The following is an 18,152-nucleotide window of genomic DNA, read 5'->3' as shown; positions in this document are numbered from 1 at the left end:
ACTTTATGTTGATTTGGGTTTATTCTAATGTTATATAGAGTTAATTACAGGTAGAAACTCTCACTGACTACAGACTTTATGTTTATTTGGATTTATTCTAATGTTATATAGAGTTAATTTCAGGTAGACACTCTCACTGACCACTGACTTTATGTTTATTTGGGTTTATTCTAATGTTATATATAGTTTTACAGGTAGACACTCACTGACCACTGAATTTATGTTTATTTGGTTTATTCTAATGTTATATGGAGTTAATTACAGGTAGACACTCTCACTGATCACTGACTTTATGTTCATTTTGGTTTATTCTAATGTTATATAGAGTTAATTACAGGTAGACACTCTCACTGACCACTGACTTTATGTTCATTTTGGTTTATTCTAATGTTATATAGAGTTAATTACAGGTAGACACTCTCACTGACCACTGACTTTATGTTGATTTGGGTTTATTCTAATGTTATATAGAGTTAATTACAGGTAGACACTCTCACAGACCACTGACTTTATGTTTATTTGGTTTATTCTAATGTTATATAGAGTTAATTACAGGTAGACACTCTCACTGACCACTGACTTTATGTTCATTTTGGTTTATTCTAATGTTATATAGAGTTAATTACAGGTAGACACTCTCACTGACCACTGACTTTATGTTGATTTGGGTTTATTCTAATGTTATATAGAGTTAATTACAGGTAGAAACTCTCACTGACTACAGACTTTATGTTTATTTGGATTTATTCTAATGTTATATAGAGTTAATTTCAGGTAGACACTCTCACTGACCACTGACTTTATGTTTATTTGGGTTTATTCTAATGTTATATATAGTTTTACAGGTAGACACTCACTGACCACTGAATTTATGTTTATTTGGTTTATTCTAATGTTATATGGAGTTAATTACAGGTAGACACTCTCACTGATCACTGACCTTATGTTCATTTTGGTTTATTCTAATGTTATATAGAGTTAATTACAGGTAGACACTCTCACTGACCACTGACTTTATGTTGATTTGGGTTTATTCTAATGTTATATAGAGTTAATTACAGGTAGACACTCTCACTGACCACTGACTTTATGTTTATTTGGGTTTATTCTAATGTTATATAGAGTTAATTACAGGTAGACACTCTCGCTGACCACTGACTTTATGTTTATTAGGGTTTATTCTAATGTTATATAGAGGTTATTACAGGTAGACACTCTCACTGACCACTGACTTTATGTTTATTTGTGTTTATTTTAATGTTATATAGAGTTAATTACAGGTAGACACTCTCACTGACCACTGACTTTATGTTCATTTTGGTTTATTCTAATGTTATATAGAGTTAATTACAGGTAGACACTCTCGCTGACCACTGACTTTATGTTTATTAGGGTTTATTCTAATGTTATATAGAGGTTATTACATGTAGACACTCTCACTGACCACTGACTTTGTGTCCAGTGACTCTGTATTGCCCCTCTCCTAATCTGCCTTATTGCTTACTCCCTCTATGAACTGTCCTGTGTGTAGCTCTGTGGCCCCGAGTGCGGCGAAGAAGAGGAAGATAACCCAGAGGATCCTGAGCTTGGCTGTAGAACATCAGTTTGTCACTCCGCTGACTGCCCTGCTAGTGGAGAGTCAGGACGGTCCTGAGAGGCTTCTGGCAGACTCCCCGAAGGACCCCAGACAGGGCTGTTGTGCAGGTCCTGAAAAACAAAACTCAGCTTTACTCACACACTGACCGCTTTGCTTATTATGGGGTGTTCACAAGCCAAATGTTAGCATGGTGCTAACTGTATGTCTGAATCACTAACTACATCTAGTTTATCCAGTTTCCCCCCTGAGCCACCCCAATGAATGCAGCTGACGTAGCTAAATTCAGTAGGCTAATGTAGCTAACAAGCTAACATGCCATGTAGCTGACGTAGCTAAATTCAGTAGGCTAATGTAGCTAACAAGCTAACACGCCATGTAGCTGACGTAGCTAAATTCAGTAGGCTAATGTAGCTAACAAGCAAACACGCCATGTTGCTGACGTAGCTAAATTCAGTAGGCTAATGTAGCTAACAAGCAAACATGCCATGTAGCTGACGTAGCTAAATTCAGTAGGCTAATGTAGCTAACAAGCAAACATGCCATGTAGCTGACGTAGCTAAATTCAGTAGGCTAATGTAGCTAACAAGCTAACATGCCATGTAGCTGACGTAGCTAAATTCAGTAGGCTAATGTAGCTAACAAGCAAACACGCCATGTAACTGACGTAGCTAAATTCAGTAGGCTAATGTAACCAACAAGCAAACACGCCATGTAGCTGACGTAGCTAAATTCAGTAGGCTAATGTAGCTAACAAGCAAACATGCCATGTAGCTGACGTAGCTAAATTCAGTAGACTTATGTAGCTAACAAGCAAACATGCCATGTAGCTGACGTAGCTAAATTCAGTAGGCTAATGTAACCAACAAGCAAACAGGCCATGTAGCTGACGTGGCTAAATTCAGTAGGCTAATGTAGCTAACAAGCAAACACGCCATGTAGCTGACGTAGCTAAATTCAGTAGGCTAATGTAGCTAACAAGCTAACATGCCATGTAGCTGACGTAGCTAAATTCAGTAGGCTAATGTAGCTAACAAGCAAACACGCCATGTAACTGACGTAGCTAAATTCAGTAGGCTAATGTAACCAACAAGCAAACACGCCATGTAGCTGACGTGGCTAAATTCAGTAGGCTAATGTAGCTAACAAGCAAACACGCCATGTAACTGACGTAGCTAAATTCAGTAGGCTAATGTAGCTAACAAGCAAACATGCCATGTAGCTGACGTGGCTAAATTCAGTAGGCTAATGTAGCTAACAAGCAAACACGCCATGTAACTGACGTAGCTAAATTCAGTAGGCTAATGTAACCAACAAGCAAACACGCCATGTAGCTGACGTAGCTAAATTCAGTCGGCTAATGTAACCAACAAGCAAACACGCCATATAGCTGACGTAGCTAAATTCAGGAGCTAATGTAGCTAACAAGCAAACATGCCATGTAGCTGACGTAGCTAAATTCAGTAGGCTAATGTAACTAACAAGCAAACACGCCATGTAGATGTTGGAGCCGATTTCTGCAGCTCTGTGACCGTTCTCCTGACCTCTCTCTCTGCCTTTCTCCGTAGGTCTGCCTGCTAAAACATCAGTGAACTTTTTGACCAGTAACCCTCCATCCCGACCACCCTGGGCCCCTTTAAATACTGTTACCCAAGGCCCCCACCAGGCCAAGGGGCCACACATCACAGTCGGTAAGATTATACACTACAAATGTTTGTGGACACCTCTTCTAGTCAATGCATTCAGCCACTCTAAGTTGCACCCCTTGCTGACACAGATGTGCAAATGCACACATACAGCTTGTCTAGCGTCTGTAGAGAAGCACTGCCAGTAGAATAGGACTCTCTGGAGCACATAAACACCAATCTATTGGCACCATGCTGCCTAATGCCAGGCGTGGGCTAGAGGGGTAAAAGGCTCCCCAGCATTGACCCAGATAACATGCCCTAATGGGGGCCTGTATGGTTACCCCAACCGGGAACCAGAACATTTTGTCCATGGGTTTCATGTTGGCCCCACATAGAGATTCCAACCAGGGTCCCATCAGGGTCAGTGATGGGACCTTGCTCATGGGGCTTAGATGGGACCAATGTGAGATTAGGGTGGGCTGAAATGATAGGGCTCATTTGGGAAACCCAAAACTGCCTTAATTAAATAAACAGTGAATGAGCAGGTGTCCCAATACTTTTGTCCATATTTGTCCATGTGAATCACTGTTCTGTAGATGAAGCTGCTGGTTTCTGTCTATTGTAGTGGAGAACGACCCTCACTTCATAGTGCACCTGCCCAAGAACAACATGGACGTGTGTTTTAACATTGACTCCAAGCCAGGACACATCCTCAATCTGGTGTCGGACCCTGGAACAGGTACCAGCGGGGGGTTTCCTCACACAGTCTGAGTAAGGTCAGCTTTAATATCTGCTATAGTAACTCGATACCCACTGATCTCCTGTCCTGTTGTGTACAAACAGGGGTTGTCATCAATGGCCAGTTGGTGGGAGGCAAGAAGATGAAGAAGAATAAACTGAACACGTACTTCGGCACCATCTCCATTTACTCTGAGGCAGCGGGGGTGAAGGTGGTGGTGGGAACCAGCAGGATTAACCTGGTGGAGGGAAAGAATAATCACTCTTTCTCCTGGGCAGCCACAGCCAATCTCAATCTCAACAGGTACGCATACTACTGAGCTCCAGAAGGTAGCAGTGGGATTGTATGCCACATTATGCATAAGATGCAGAGATGGAAACCATAGAGCTTTAGAGCCCACTGTGGGTCCACACTTTAATGACTACAGTACTTACACACCAGTTTCATTCTGAATAACCCTAAGTAGATAATGAATAATTTATAGTGGATACAGAATAATTCAGAGTAGATACTGGATAATTTATTGGGGATTCTTAATAACTTTAAGGAGACAGTATATAATTCATAATCCATCCTTAATAATTTATAGTGGATACTACATTTCTGAATAATTAATAGTAGATACTGAATAGTTCACAGTATATACTGAATAATTCATTGTGGATAATGAATAATTTATAGTAGATACTGAATAATTAATAGTATATACTAAACAATTTACAGTGGTTACTAAATAATTCATAGTAGATACTGAATAATTTACAGTGGTTACTAAATAATTCACAGCAGATATCGAATAATTCATTGTGGATAATGAGTAGTTCATAGTAGATACTGAATAATTAATAGTGGATACTGAATAATTAATAGTGGATACTGAATAATTCACAGTGGCTACTACATACTTTACAGTAGATACTGTAAAATGCATAGTATATACTAAACAATTCACCTTGGTTACTAAATAATTCACAGTAGATACTGAATAATTCATTGCGGATACTGAATAATTCATTGTGGATACTGAATAATTCATAGTGGATACTGAATAATTTACAGGATTACTAAATAATTTACAGTAGATACTGAATAATTAATTGCGGATACTGAATAATTCATTGTGGATACTGAATAATTCATAGTGGATACTGAATAATTTACAGGATTACTAAATAATTTACAGTAGATACTGAATAATTCATAGTGTATACTGAATAATTTACAGGGTTACTAAATAATTCACAGTAGATACTGAATAATTCACAGTAGATACTGAATAATTCACAGTGGTTACTACATAATTTACAGTAGATACTGAATTATTCATTGCGGATACTGAATAGTTCATAGTAGATACTAAATAATTCATAGTGGATACTGAATAATTCAGAGTGGATCCTGGATAATTTATTGTGGATACTTAATAACTCCAAGTAGACAGCATATAATTCATAATCTAATACTAAATCATTCATAGTGGATACTAAATTTCTCAAGGTAGATACTAGTCTAGATACTAGATCACAATAGATACTGAATAATCCATATTAGCTACTGAATAATAAAAAAGGGATCATAAATAATGCACAGTAGATACTGAATAATTCATAGTAGATACATGACGAATAATTTACATGGCGAATCATTTACATTTACTTACTACATACTAGAAATCATAGGTCATACAGGAGATACTGAATAATACATAGTGAATATTGAATATTATAGTGTATACTAAAGTGTGTGAAGGAGCGGTATCGCAGGTCCTTCCTTCCTGCTGCCGTCAGACTGCACAACCAGCACTGCTCCCAGCGGACCACATACACACACACTTAACTACACACACATGTTCATGTTCAGGGAATACTATGTGCAATACCCCCCCCCCCCCCCCCCCCCCCATGTGCAATTGAGTCTTTTGCTGTAAATAATATTGTTATTGCTCTTTTAATTTTTAATTCTTATTTATATTATGTATATAGTGTGAATTATTTATCCAAATTTTTGTAACTGAGTGTCTTGCTATCCCTTTCTGCTGTTACACTGGGAATTTCCCCACTGCGGGACTAATAAAGGACTATCTTATCTTATCTTATCTTATCTTATAGTTAGTAGTAGCTACTGAATAATTTATAGTGGTAAATAATTCATAGTGGATACTAAATAATTCCTAATAGAAAGTGTAGTAGTACTACAGTGTGGGATGTTATGCAGTTTTTGCTTAATGTTTGATAAACACCTTTATGTCACTTGTCAGTAGATTTCTAAAGCTAATAAATTAAGATACCAATAGGTTTCTTAGCAGTTTTAGCTTAGCATCTCCCAGTCGAAACTAAAGAAGCAGAAGTCAGATTTGAAACGTGTCCTGGCTGATCGACTGCATGTGGGGTCAGTGATAAACATTGTTATTTCGAGTTTTCACCGAACTGCTACTTTCAAAATGGCCAAATTTGGGGCGTAGTGGGTTAAAAGGTGGTTTTACAGTCTTTTAAGTCTTGCATTGCTCTGTTCATCAGGGTGAAGGTGGCCATTGAGAAGGAGCATAAGGTCACTGTGACGATTGACGACAAGATCTCAGCGATGGTGCTGCTGCATCGCGTGTGGAAGAAGCATCAGTTCAACGTGGACTTCCTGGGCTTCTACGCACCCGACTATAACCAGTTCTCCCCTCAGGTCCATGGCCTCATTGGTACGTCGGAGGTTATTGAAGAACTTTATTTCTTGAGGAAATGAGCCTTTGTCCTGGTTTAGTAAGATGAACCCTGGGCTGTAGGACATTATGTATGTAGAAATATGCAGTGCCTCACTTCCTCGGTGTATAGAACTGACATTCCACAATGTCTATACTTCAAAACATGGCTAGCTTTGAAATGTTACCCCACACTGGAGTTATACTGGATGGGAATAGAGGAGAGTTTCTTCTACATCCTTTAAAAATTAGTTCTTTAAAGTTTCCTTAGTAAAGGTGTCAGCTGTGCATAGGAAATCTGTCTGGCTTAGGGGACTAAGGTGCTGACGCCATGACCTGAGGATCAGGTCGAATCCCAGGTCATGCTGCTTGCCATCAGCAGCCAGAGTCTGAGAGTGCACATTTGGCCATGCTCTCCTCCCACATTTCTCCCAGTGTAATCTAATGATGGCCGGCACAGGCATCTTTGTGAAATACTATGTGACCTATGTGAAATACCCTTTCTTAGTGTAATGGTTCTGGAACGGGAAGCAGTCACCTCCACCCTGGGAGCAACTGGGGGTTATGCTCCTTGCTCAAGAAGTTGCTGTTTGATTACTCCAAGCCACAATTCCTGCCAGTCCAGGGGACAGAACCAGGAACTTTCTGGTCCCAAACCTGCTTCTCCAACTTTTAGGTCACCCTGTGATCATTCTCATCCTTTAAACACAATCAAATACACTGTTAAAAGTATAGGATCTCTGAGGAACCATTGGAGGTTCTTCTGTTTGGGACTATAGAGGAACGTCCTTCTTCTAAAAACCTTTTCTTGAAGGTTCCTCCAAACTTTCAAACTCAAAGAAACTCCAAATGTTCCTCAAGGATCGCATTACATGCTTATTTTTGAAGCCCTTAATAATTACTTACCCCATGTAATGAGGTGCACTGCAGTTATTATAGCCTGATCAGCAACTGAGGCGATACACAGACCATGAGGTGGGAGGGTGTGCTAGTGGTGTGGAGATGTTGTAGGTATGCCTTGAGGAAGCCTGATCGTCTTTGTTGCATTTGTGTGTTGCTGCAAAACAGGGCAGTTTGTGAACGAGCCTGAGGTGAAGGTGTCCGACGTACATGAAGGAACAGAGCCAGAGAAGAAGCAGGCCACCATGGAAGTCAAGGGCAACAAGCTCACAGTCACCAGGTAACCCACACCAGTGCCTTAAGAAGAGGGGTTCCTCTCACGTGACTCCAATGAACACTTTCTGTCATCAGAAAACTTGTGTTCGTTTCACATAGACCAATTTGCACAGGTGACTACCAATATACACTATCTGGACAAAAGTATGTGGACACCTCATTCACAATTTCTCCTGAAATCAAATTTCCTGAGTATTGCAAAGAGTTTCTCTCGCTTTTGTTGGAGTAACTGTCTCTACTGTCCAGGGAAGTAGGCTTTCTCCTAGATTTGTTTAGCACTGCTGTGAGGATTTGATTGAATTCAGCAACAAGTGCGTTAATGAGGTCAGGATGTTGGATGATCAACACCCCACCTCATCTCCAAATTACTGGATGGAACATCAACCATCATTCCAGAGAGCACAGTTCTTCCACTGCTCCACAGCTCAATGCTGGGGGGGGGCTTTATACCCCTCTACTAGCCCACTCCTGGCATTAGGCAGCAGCATGGTGCCTATAGGTTTATGTTGCTCTGCTCCAGAGAGTCCCATTCTAGTGGTAGTACTTCTCTACAGGGACAAGACATGCTGTATGTGTGTGTGGGCATTTGCAAATCTGGGTCAGCAATGGGTGCAGCTTGAAGTAGCTGAATATATTCATTAGAAGGGGTGTCCACAAACATTTGGACATGTAGTGTATGCCTTGGCTGATGTAAGAAAAAATACATACAGCGCATATTAAACAAATCTCACATACTTTATTTACATACAACATGGGCTATACACACACACACACACATCTCATTATACACAAAGACATTGCAACACACCTCAAGCTATGCTGTTCTAAAGGATTCTGTTGTGTGTGTGTGTCGTACAGGGGCTGGCAGAAGGACTACCGATTTGATAAGAAGCTCGGCTCAGATGTTTATTGCTGGTTCGTCCATAACAGCGGGAAAGGCTTCATCGACGGCCACTACAGCAGCTACATCGTCCCTGACCTGGACAGCTTCCTCCCCCCTTTCTGAGTGTGTGTATACAAGTGTGTCTCTGTGTGTGTGTGTGTTTGTTGGAACAAAAATGGAGGAGTTCTAACCAGACGAAATTGTTCATGAAAATGGAAAAAAAAAAAAAAAGAAAAACAAAGAAAAAGTGTGTTTTTAAAAATGCCTCCATAGAAGAGATGTGTGGAAAAGAAAAGCATGGATACTGGAATGATGCCAGCAAGCACAGATAGTGCTTTATATGCAAATGCCAACCAAAATGAATGTAATTACAGTGTACATTGCTCAAATAGAGATGTTCTCCTGTCTTATATCAGTCATTATATGAATCCATTCAAGACCTTTGTGTGTTTTCATCAAAAGTATGTACGTTTAATTGTAGGCCCTGTCCAGGGCTTTGCCAAATAAAATGAAATTAAAGAGGAACCCTGAAGAATGCTCTGACACAGTAGAGGCGTCCAAGGGTGAACAAACACGGCTGTACAGTAGACACCACCTCAGGCCTGCTTGGAGAAGTCTTCATATGGAATCTCCACTCTCTTCCCTTTCATATGACCCTGTAGAGGACAAAGACACAGGATTAGAGGACAACAACATTTCCCCTTTCATCTCCCAGTTTCGTACCGCCAACTAACCCACCCGTCCGTACCCTCCCCTAGAACCAGCAATGCTCCCGCCACTCGCCAAGCGGGTCCCCATCTCCACCGCACAAGCTAACAGACGCCTGTGCCGGCCAACATCGCTTAAGAGTCCACCTACCCATCTGAAGAGAGAGACCCCAGCCACTGATGGCACTGAAGCAGCATGGCTCGGGATTCGAACCCGTGACCACCAGGCTGTAGTGGCAGAGCAATAAGACAGCTGAGCCATCTGGATTCGGTTTACACTCGTCATTAAAATGCTTTCAACCAGATGATTCCTGTAAACGACGGTTTCCCCATCAAAACAGTCCTGCTCAGGTAGACTGTGAACAGTCTAGAGCAGGGGTGCACAACTCCAGTCCTGGAGAGCTTGTTTGGAGCTTGTCCTACTTAAACGCTCCCATTTTGCCTTGTAATTAGCTGAAGAGTTGAATCAGGGGTCTTTGAGTACAGCAACTACCAATGTTGGCTAGAGACCATCCCTCCAGGACTGCTCCCAGTCTCCCAGGGAGATGGAGATTGAGAAAGAGGGAGAGAAGCAAAGATCCTCAGTAATTATTACTCATATTCACGTCGTCTTAGGCTCAGAATTTTCCGGTTGCCTGGCGAAATCTGCATCACAGAAAACAGATCACATGCCGTTTACACTTGTGTTAAATGTGGACGAGGTCCATCTCTGAATTTAATCCGACTGTAATCCGATCACGATGAATCTTGGGGGTGTTAACACCTGGCTTTTCAGTGAAATCTGAACCTGCTCCAATCACCATAAACGCTGTTAATGCCAGGTGGGAACAGGACCATTCCAGCTTCAGCTGCGCTAATTTCGCTAACGACCCATTATTCGCAATGAAAACTAAAGACAAAGTGACATTTGAAAGCTAGACCTATAACAAAATGCTCAATACTTTTCGTAAAACCTAAAGATAATATGCATTTTGCTCAGTTTAACCATCTGTCCAGAGATCAGCCCTATTAACTTTTCAAACCAGACGTACCACTCTGTATTCTCAGGACTGGAGTTTTGCGTTTCGCCCCACCTCTTGCTCACAACACCGAAAATCTCTCAAATTACATTTTCGAAATCGTGGAGAAACAGGGAATAAACTACAGTCATTACGTTTAGTTAGAGTTCCCGATCTTTTCATTTCGTGCATTTAATCAATACAGCCGGAATCTCTGAAACAGGTGGTGAAGACAGCCAGGGAGCCTCTTTAAAGTGCGGAGACTGTTTGAAAACGTAAAACTAAAACACAGTGATGAGGAGCCTGATGGTGCTTTTCATAAAGTCTTGAAACCTGGGAAAGGAGAAACACGAATCTCTGCTGAATCTTACATATTAAAGTAATTTTACCAAGCTCAAAAAATATGCTAAATACATTTAAATTAATAACATTATGAATATATTAAAACTACAGGGGTAGATATTAACAGAGCTTCTCTATGCAAATTAAATTTACTAAATTATGTACACGCTGCACTGTGTCTGTCTAACGAAACTGAAACAGTGCAGACGATCTCAGAAGGTAAATAAAAGGGTTGAGGTTCTGCAGTGTGGAGCTATTTTACAGTGGAACATGAAAATAGATGACTTAACATAACATAATATCTGACCCTTTCTAAAACTCTCACTGAAACTCTCCGTTTTACCAGAGGGAGAACCGCAGAACCGGCGCTCGCCTTTCTCTGTTTTTAAACCAGCACTGAAGAGCCCGTTCAGAACTAAGTGGAGGCTAACGCTAATGCTAACACACACTCATGCTACAGAAAGCCAAATCACCAGTCCAGAGTGTGTATCACTACACACACTCTCTCACACACACACACACACACACACACACACACACACACACACACACACACACACACACACAGGAAGTGGTTAGACTGCAGTGTTGTAAAGGAGCTGGGAGCTGATTGGTCAGGGAGGAGATCAGACTGGATTATAAGATATTAAACACTATAAAACATCATTTTAAGAAAAATCTCGACTAAACTAAATCAGTCAGTTCAGAAAGTCTGATTATAGAAACTGAGACTGAAAATAAAGGATTAATCAGCAGCTCGTCTGATCTAAACTGTGGGGCTGGATCATTTATACACTCACAGATCGGATCAGTATCAGCTGATACTCAGAATTAAGAGACTGTGAGACTCTGAGAATGTGCTATGAATACACATGAATACCAATCACGTACTTTTTATTACCACCACATCAGCTAGACCTACTGATCCAGGTTTCGATGGGTGGTCAGTTTTCAGTGGTCATCAGCATCTCTGATGAAGCTTACCGAATCTAAGATGAGAGTGCCGGAAAATTTCTTCTCATCGATGCCTTCCAGAACGGCCTCTACGTCTCGATACTGTCCGTTCAGAACGACCACTCGCTTACCTGAGACACAGCGATCGGACAAGGGACAAACAGTGAATCGGAGGAAGAAAGACAGCGTCAGCTGAATGATTTTAAAACGGGTGCCCTCTTATGAGCTTATGGGCTTATGCAGATATTTACCTGGTGCTGGGATAACCGTCTCCACGTGGCTTTGGTCCAGTTTGAGTTTGTCCCCAGAGTCGACCATCTTTACCACAGCTGTGTATTTATTCTGCACCTCCTATACATACACATACACACACATTTCTCATATTGAGGGTCCACACAGATCCTTAAAAAGTCCTATAAAAAGTCTTAAATTAAAAGGTTAAAAAATTAAGGTTTTTAAAATGTCTGAGAACGACCATGATGACAGTCCAATAACAGACTGAGAAGAGCTTGGAGAGCCCATACAGTGGATACCTTCAAAATATCAAATTGGCCTATGGGCTTAGACTTTAGTGTATGGGCTTGGACTACTCTGCTCAACTCTGACTAGCAGTGTGTCCACAACCCCAGTTGTGGCGACTGACCCGAATGACCGCTTTCTTCTTGTAGTACTTGTCTCCCAGTCTCTTGGTAACGACTTTCACCACTATGTCTGGCCGTAACCAGTTATCGGACCTCACTGGCTTCTTCTTTTGCTCTTCCATCTGGACGTGGCACAAAGAGACACAGGGGAGAGAAAACCCCTCAGATAAGAACCACTGTGTGTTACGCTTTACAAACAGCCAGACCTTTACTCCAGAGAAGTGGGGGATAAAAGAAACTCATGCCTCTATGATCTCATCAAGAGCCGACTTCTTCTTCTTGTCTTTGGAGTCGGAGCTGTGGGAGTGGTCCTTCCTCTTGGTAGAGGCTGCTGCGACTTTAAGGGCGCTTGGACCCAGTGATGCGCTGTGGAGCACAAAAAAACGCACAGGATAGAAAGAAATGAAGCCCCACAATTTTACATATACACACAAACACACACACCAGAACAAGCTCAGAACCTTGAGACACCATTAGTACTGTTTTAAGATTAGCAGGTGTCTCAATACTTTTGGCCATATAGTGTATAATGTAGCTATGAGGGTTGGCTTACTGTTCTGAGCATTCCAGCAACGGCATTAGACCCAATTTACTGAGGCACGTCAATTTCATCCTGGATTTGCTGAGCAGAACTACAGGACCAGCCACACAAATTCACTACAGGCACTTTTCACATTTCCCATAATGCCCCAGGGGCTTCCCAAAAGCTGGAGCGGCTAACACATTCAGTCAGAGCCAGTGTATTCTTGCATGGAGTAATGGATGCTTATAATCATAAAAGCTGCCAAACATACATATTAGACCACGTTCGTTAAGCAAAGGCTAACGTTATTTATGCTAGCTGGTAAAAACAGGCATTGATATCACAGGCTCGCAAAATGAGTGTTGCGAGATCCCCAATATTAAGAATGCACCGATCCGATATTCGGATCGGATATCGGTCCCAATACTACTAAAATTAGCGGGTTTGGCTATTGGATTAATGCCGACTCACGGGACAGATCCATTCACTGACCCCAGGTTCTTCACTGCCAGTATTCATAACTCAGGATCAGAGTATCCTACAGACACTATGCAAATACCATAGCAACCAGCAAGACATGTCCTGTCTAACCAGTACCTCAAACTGGACATTAGCTCTCAGACATCAAGTTATCGAGCTCGGAAAAACAGCTAAAGCCCACATACATGGCCTCCAGCAGCCTGCTCTGTTTGCTGAAGAGCAGCGCAGGGAGGAGGAAGGGCGAGCAGGTATCTCTTACACACACAGGCACACATGCAGGCAGGCAGACATGGACCAACACTGTTTTGAGTCCCAGAAGAGTTTAAAATCCACAAATTACAGATTTTCCAGATTTAAATCCCAACATCGCTGCTTTTAAAAGCCACAGCTTTACTGTTTCTGCCGTTTTTCAGCGATTTATATATATATATATATATATATATATATATATATATATATATATATATATATATATATATATATATATATATATATATAGAGAGAGAGAGAGAGAGAGAGAGACAGAGCTGAGGACAGTCGAGAGCGAGGGGGCAGGGTAATGACATCACTGCCACAGCTGTTCCTCCATATGAGGAGAACCAAGAAGGGAGGTCCTTTATGGTCTCACAGACTTCTGAGGTCCAGCTGTTATTCATTTTAGTGAGAAATAAACAGCAGTTCAGTTCATTAATTATAGTTAGTTTTATTAAAATAAGTCATGTTTTAAGCCAACCCTAAAGTCCCTCCCACGTGGTGAGAAATATGGTTATTAATTCAACTGATCTGTATCGGCCAACAAACGAACATTATGTATCGTATCGGAACAGAATCGGTGCATCCCTAACCAACATAACAGTAAACTCCTCAATTTAAAAGCCTGGGTAATCCAACGAACACAAACTGATGATGCAAAGGCAGAAATCACGGTTTCGTATGTAACTAGTAATATTATTAGGCTAGCAGAAGGGGTACAGCTGTGCCCCAGGACAACAAGCAGTCTACAAACGCCCCTGGAGCGCTACCTTGCTTTAGAGGGACCTAAAGAGGAGCCACCACCCAAGTTGAAGGCCACCTTCTCCTCCTCGCTCTCTCTCTTCAGCTCAGTAAACACCGGCTCCTCCTGCATAAGAAAGAGAGGAAGGTGGTTAAAGCACAAGGGGGGCCGGGGAGGGGGGGCCGAAAAAGAAATCTGGTCTCTCAGAGAGCTACAGCACCTCTGGCTCCTTGCCCTCTCTGCCTCGCCGCACTTGCTCTTCAATAAACTTGGCGCTGCGCTCTTCATCGTCCAGATCCTGCCTCTTCTTCTTCTCCAGCTCTTCCTGTCTGCGGATGGTTTCCGGGTCTCGATCGATGTACTGAATATACCAGCCCTTTGGGGTCTCGTCCACTTTACATAAACCTACACACACACACACACACACACACACACACACACACACACACACACACACACACACACACACACATTAAACCGTCAGATGACCGGGTCAGAACATCGCCAAAACATCTTGTGACCTGCCCAACCGGACAACCGGCCTCAGGCTCACTGGTGCTTATGGAGATCCCACCTCACAACTTATAGGGCTTAAAGGATCTGCTGAAAATGTCTAAAGGTGTCCAGATACCACAGGACACTTTCAGTGGTCTTGCAGCAGCGGTCTCTAACTGGACTCAAGACCTGAGCAAGGATCGAACCCACAACCCCAGGCCCCTGAAGTAACCCTGCGCACACACTACGAGCTGCACCTCTCTGCTGCCCCCATTCATCATGAAATAGTGTAAAATAATAAAAATTGTGTGTGTGTGTGTGTGTGTGTGTGTGTGTGTGTGTGTGTGCTTACCTTCTCTCCCCAGCCATTTCGTGAAATCTGTGAGAGTCTCCCACTGAGTGGAGTTCATGTGAACGTGCTCCCGATTACTGATGTACTCGTTGTACACGATGTTGTTGTGAATGCGCTTCGTCCCTGTGAACACACAAAGAGGCCGAGCCTATTTCACAGACACTTACTGAGCAGAAATAACAGCACACTGACCATCAGACGGGCCGGAGTCTCACCGAAACGTCTCCTAATCAGCTCCAGAAAGTCGTTCTTGAACTCCCTGTAGGGAAAAAAACAGGTTATTAACTTCTGTCTAACTCAAATGTGGCATTAGTGGCTCGTGGGCTTCATAAACAGGGTTACTCACTCCGAGAAGTAGCTCATGAACTGGTTCGGATTCTCCGAGGCTAGCAGCAGCTGTCTCTGGTGGGACTCGGACATGCAGTGGCATTTAAACCCATTCTAGGAGAGAGAAACAGAAGACTCCATTAGACTAACACAGGTAAAGCCAGCAATGCTAAACATGAATGTGCTCGAATTCCTAAGTGAACATGTTTGTAATGGTGAAATTCAAAGGTTTTAACTAGTGTTGCACAGTATCGTTATCAGCAATAAAGACATCCTATATCTTTATATCAAAAATCTGATATCATGAAGCCATACTTAATAATAATCATTATTTTTATTTATTTATTTATTTATTTATTAATAATTATTATTATTAATTTTTTGGTTCTTGAGCTTCAGCAGCTTGTTAAAAAGCCACAGCCTGACGTTCAGTAGATTTTACACAGGGACGTGGACCTGACTGTGAAATTGCTGCAGAAGTACTTTTCTTAAACTGGTATTTTTTCACTGCTCTGAAATATGAATTTAAACAGGAGCTTAGCAGGATTATGCTTCCTTACCTGCACGTGTTTCTGCATTGTGGCCATTTTTATTTTTTTTTACAGCTCTGAAACTTTTCAAATGTGCAGTTCCTTAACCAGTAAATGCTGCTCTTACAAGCTTATTAGATCTTATTAAGGATAATATATAATAAAGTAAAACCGATAAAATGTAGAACACTATAAATATCAGGATTTATAGCCGTCTGTCCAGTATTTAGGTCAGAGCTGGCATCGGTACTTGGATACTTATAAATTGGTATCGGTGCAGCCCTGTTTTTAAAAGCTTATGTACAGTAGAGGGAGTTCCAGTTAAAGTGATACATGCATACGGTCCCTGAGCTGTGTGTGTGTGTGTGTGTGTGTGTGTGTGTGTGTGTGTGTGTGAACATTAATAAAGGTAATGAACCTGAAAGTGCTGTTTTGTTTTGCTTGTTGTAAAGTAACAAAATGAACACAAACCTCACACCAGAGCTATTCAAGCTGTGGGGCACTCTAGTGGACCATAAAGGAATTGCAATGGGGCACAGAGGTGAGATAAAAAAAATAAAAAAATAAATAAATAAATAAGATTTTAAACAATAAATAGTCAAAATTAGTGGCGCATTTATAGTAGTTTATGTGACAACTGGTGATGGGTCAAAATTTCTACAAAATCATCAGAAACATGAAGATGAAAAGTAAGAAGATGAGATTTGATGAGGATTATTTCAATTGTGGGTTTACTTCCATCAAAGTGTGTAAGGTCTGAATGTCATATCAGAGAGAAACAAGCAAGAAAACAAAAATACACTTACACCTAAAGGACTGGAAGTGGAATAGCTATGCTATGTGCACACATTACATATATACATATGTATGTATGTATATATATATATATATATATATATATATATATATATATATATATATACATATATATATGAAAATTTTCAGGACATATGATCTGACTTGATTTGCTTATATATATATATATATATATATATATATATATATATATATTAGTTTCCATATTGACACACGTGGTTGGCAAGTTCTCAAAAAACTACTAGAGAGACCTCAAAAAGAAAAAGTTTGACGATCTCTACCTACACTGAATTTATTTCCACAACATTTACAGGAATTACACAACACTAAAATGGCATGATGGTGAACAATGTGACAGTAGCCTATTTACCGTTAATAAATTAGACCATATCACATCACCTTTAGTTAAAAAAGTGAGCATTATTAGCTGGGCCATGTTTATTACAGCGCCTCCAATTAAATACTGAAAAATCCCTCAGTGTATTCATAGACTTTGAGAGTATTTAGCTAGTAATGCTGTTTCATGACACGTATATGTTGTTCACTGCTCATGTTCTGCTGCTAAATAACTAAAACACAACCCATATAAATTACAATTATCAGCAAACAGAGACGCGTGTTCATGTGGTGAAAACGATAGATAATCCTGACATGACTGAAGGCAACGTTAGTCTTGTTTAATTGGATGGAGTAAATCAGTCTTTTTTTTTTTTTTTTTTTTTTTTTTTTTTACAATACTGCCTTTATCAATGATATAATATAATTAATAGACTTATTAAAACCGAAAAATTAAATATATCAGTATCTCGGTACTCCGGTATAAACGATGTACCGTCCAGCACTACAAGGGGTTCACTTCACAGCAGCCTGAAGGGGAGGTCTAAATCTCAGACACTGATCAGGACTGATTACAACCAAAATAATAAATAAATACACCGACAACCAACAGATAGTACATTATATAATATAACTCATTAATAAATATGATATTTAGAGGTATAAACGATTAACCGAATAGCTGAGCCGCTTGTCGTAAATCGCTTGTTAACTTACTTCATCTCGACACTGTTTCTGGCACATCTGACAGTACCACCGCAGCTTCTGCAGACCTTTCGCTTTAATCCGGTTCCCGATCGCTTTAGGACTTAGAAAATCAGCCTTCCCCATTTCGAGGATGAATAACCGACCGGATTAATCGTCTTACTCAGTAAACTTCAACTCAACGAGCAGTTCCAGCGGCTCGGTTTCCCCTGCTGTGCTCTCGCTGCCTCGTCGGTTCCTCTG

At 40.9% G+C, this 18,152-nt stretch overlaps 2 protein-coding genes across 3 annotated transcripts in view; one reads left to right on the top strand and one right to left on the bottom strand.

The window, feature by feature from the left end:
• itih2 (inter-alpha-trypsin inhibitor heavy chain 2) overlaps nt 1–8,899 on the top strand; it is a 19,173-nt gene extending 10,274 nt beyond the window's left edge. Inside the window, exons 14-20 of the mRNA XM_072674151.1 lie at nt 1,532–1,704; nt 3,163–3,285; nt 3,848–3,961; nt 4,066–4,264; nt 6,478–6,650; nt 7,719–7,830; nt 8,685–8,899. Coding sequence (XP_072530252.1) covers nt 1,532–1,704; nt 3,163–3,285; nt 3,848–3,961; nt 4,066–4,264; nt 6,478–6,650; nt 7,719–7,830; nt 8,685–8,832 — 1,042 coding nt within the window. The 3' untranslated portion in view covers nt 8,833–8,899. The remainder of the gene's footprint in view (nt 1–1,531; nt 1,705–3,162; nt 3,286–3,847; nt 3,962–4,065; nt 4,265–6,477; nt 6,651–7,718; nt 7,831–8,684) is intronic.
• Nucleotides 8,543–18,152, bottom strand: kin (Kin17 DNA and RNA binding protein). Of its 2 annotated transcripts, none has more exons than XM_072674152.1 (11): nt 17,922–18,152; nt 15,542–15,636; nt 15,411–15,454; nt 15,196–15,318; nt 14,569–14,753; nt 14,377–14,474; nt 12,597–12,717; nt 12,354–12,473; nt 11,962–12,061; nt 11,741–11,841; nt 8,543–9,365 (listed from the first exon to the last, which is right to left on the bottom strand). In XM_072674152.1, the coding sequence occupies exons 1-11, from the start codon at nt 18,033–18,035 to the stop codon at nt 9,306–9,308; spliced, it is 1,161 nt and encodes a 386-aa protein (XP_072530253.1). In that variant the 5' UTR covers nt 18,036–18,152; the 3' UTR covers nt 8,543–9,305. The 2 variants fall into 2 exon arrangements, with proteins under 2 accessions (XP_072530253.1, XP_072530254.1); XM_072674153.1 differs by having other exon boundaries at nt 18,073–18,131.

Source organism: Salminus brasiliensis, chromosome 2, assembly GCF_030463535.1.
Source record: "Salminus brasiliensis chromosome 2, fSalBra1.hap2, whole genome shotgun sequence".
NCBI lineage: Eukaryota > Metazoa > Chordata > Actinopteri > Characiformes > Bryconidae > Salminus > Salminus brasiliensis.
Note: the sequence above shows the minus strand (reverse complement) of the source record. Positions and strands in the feature narration are given on the sequence as shown.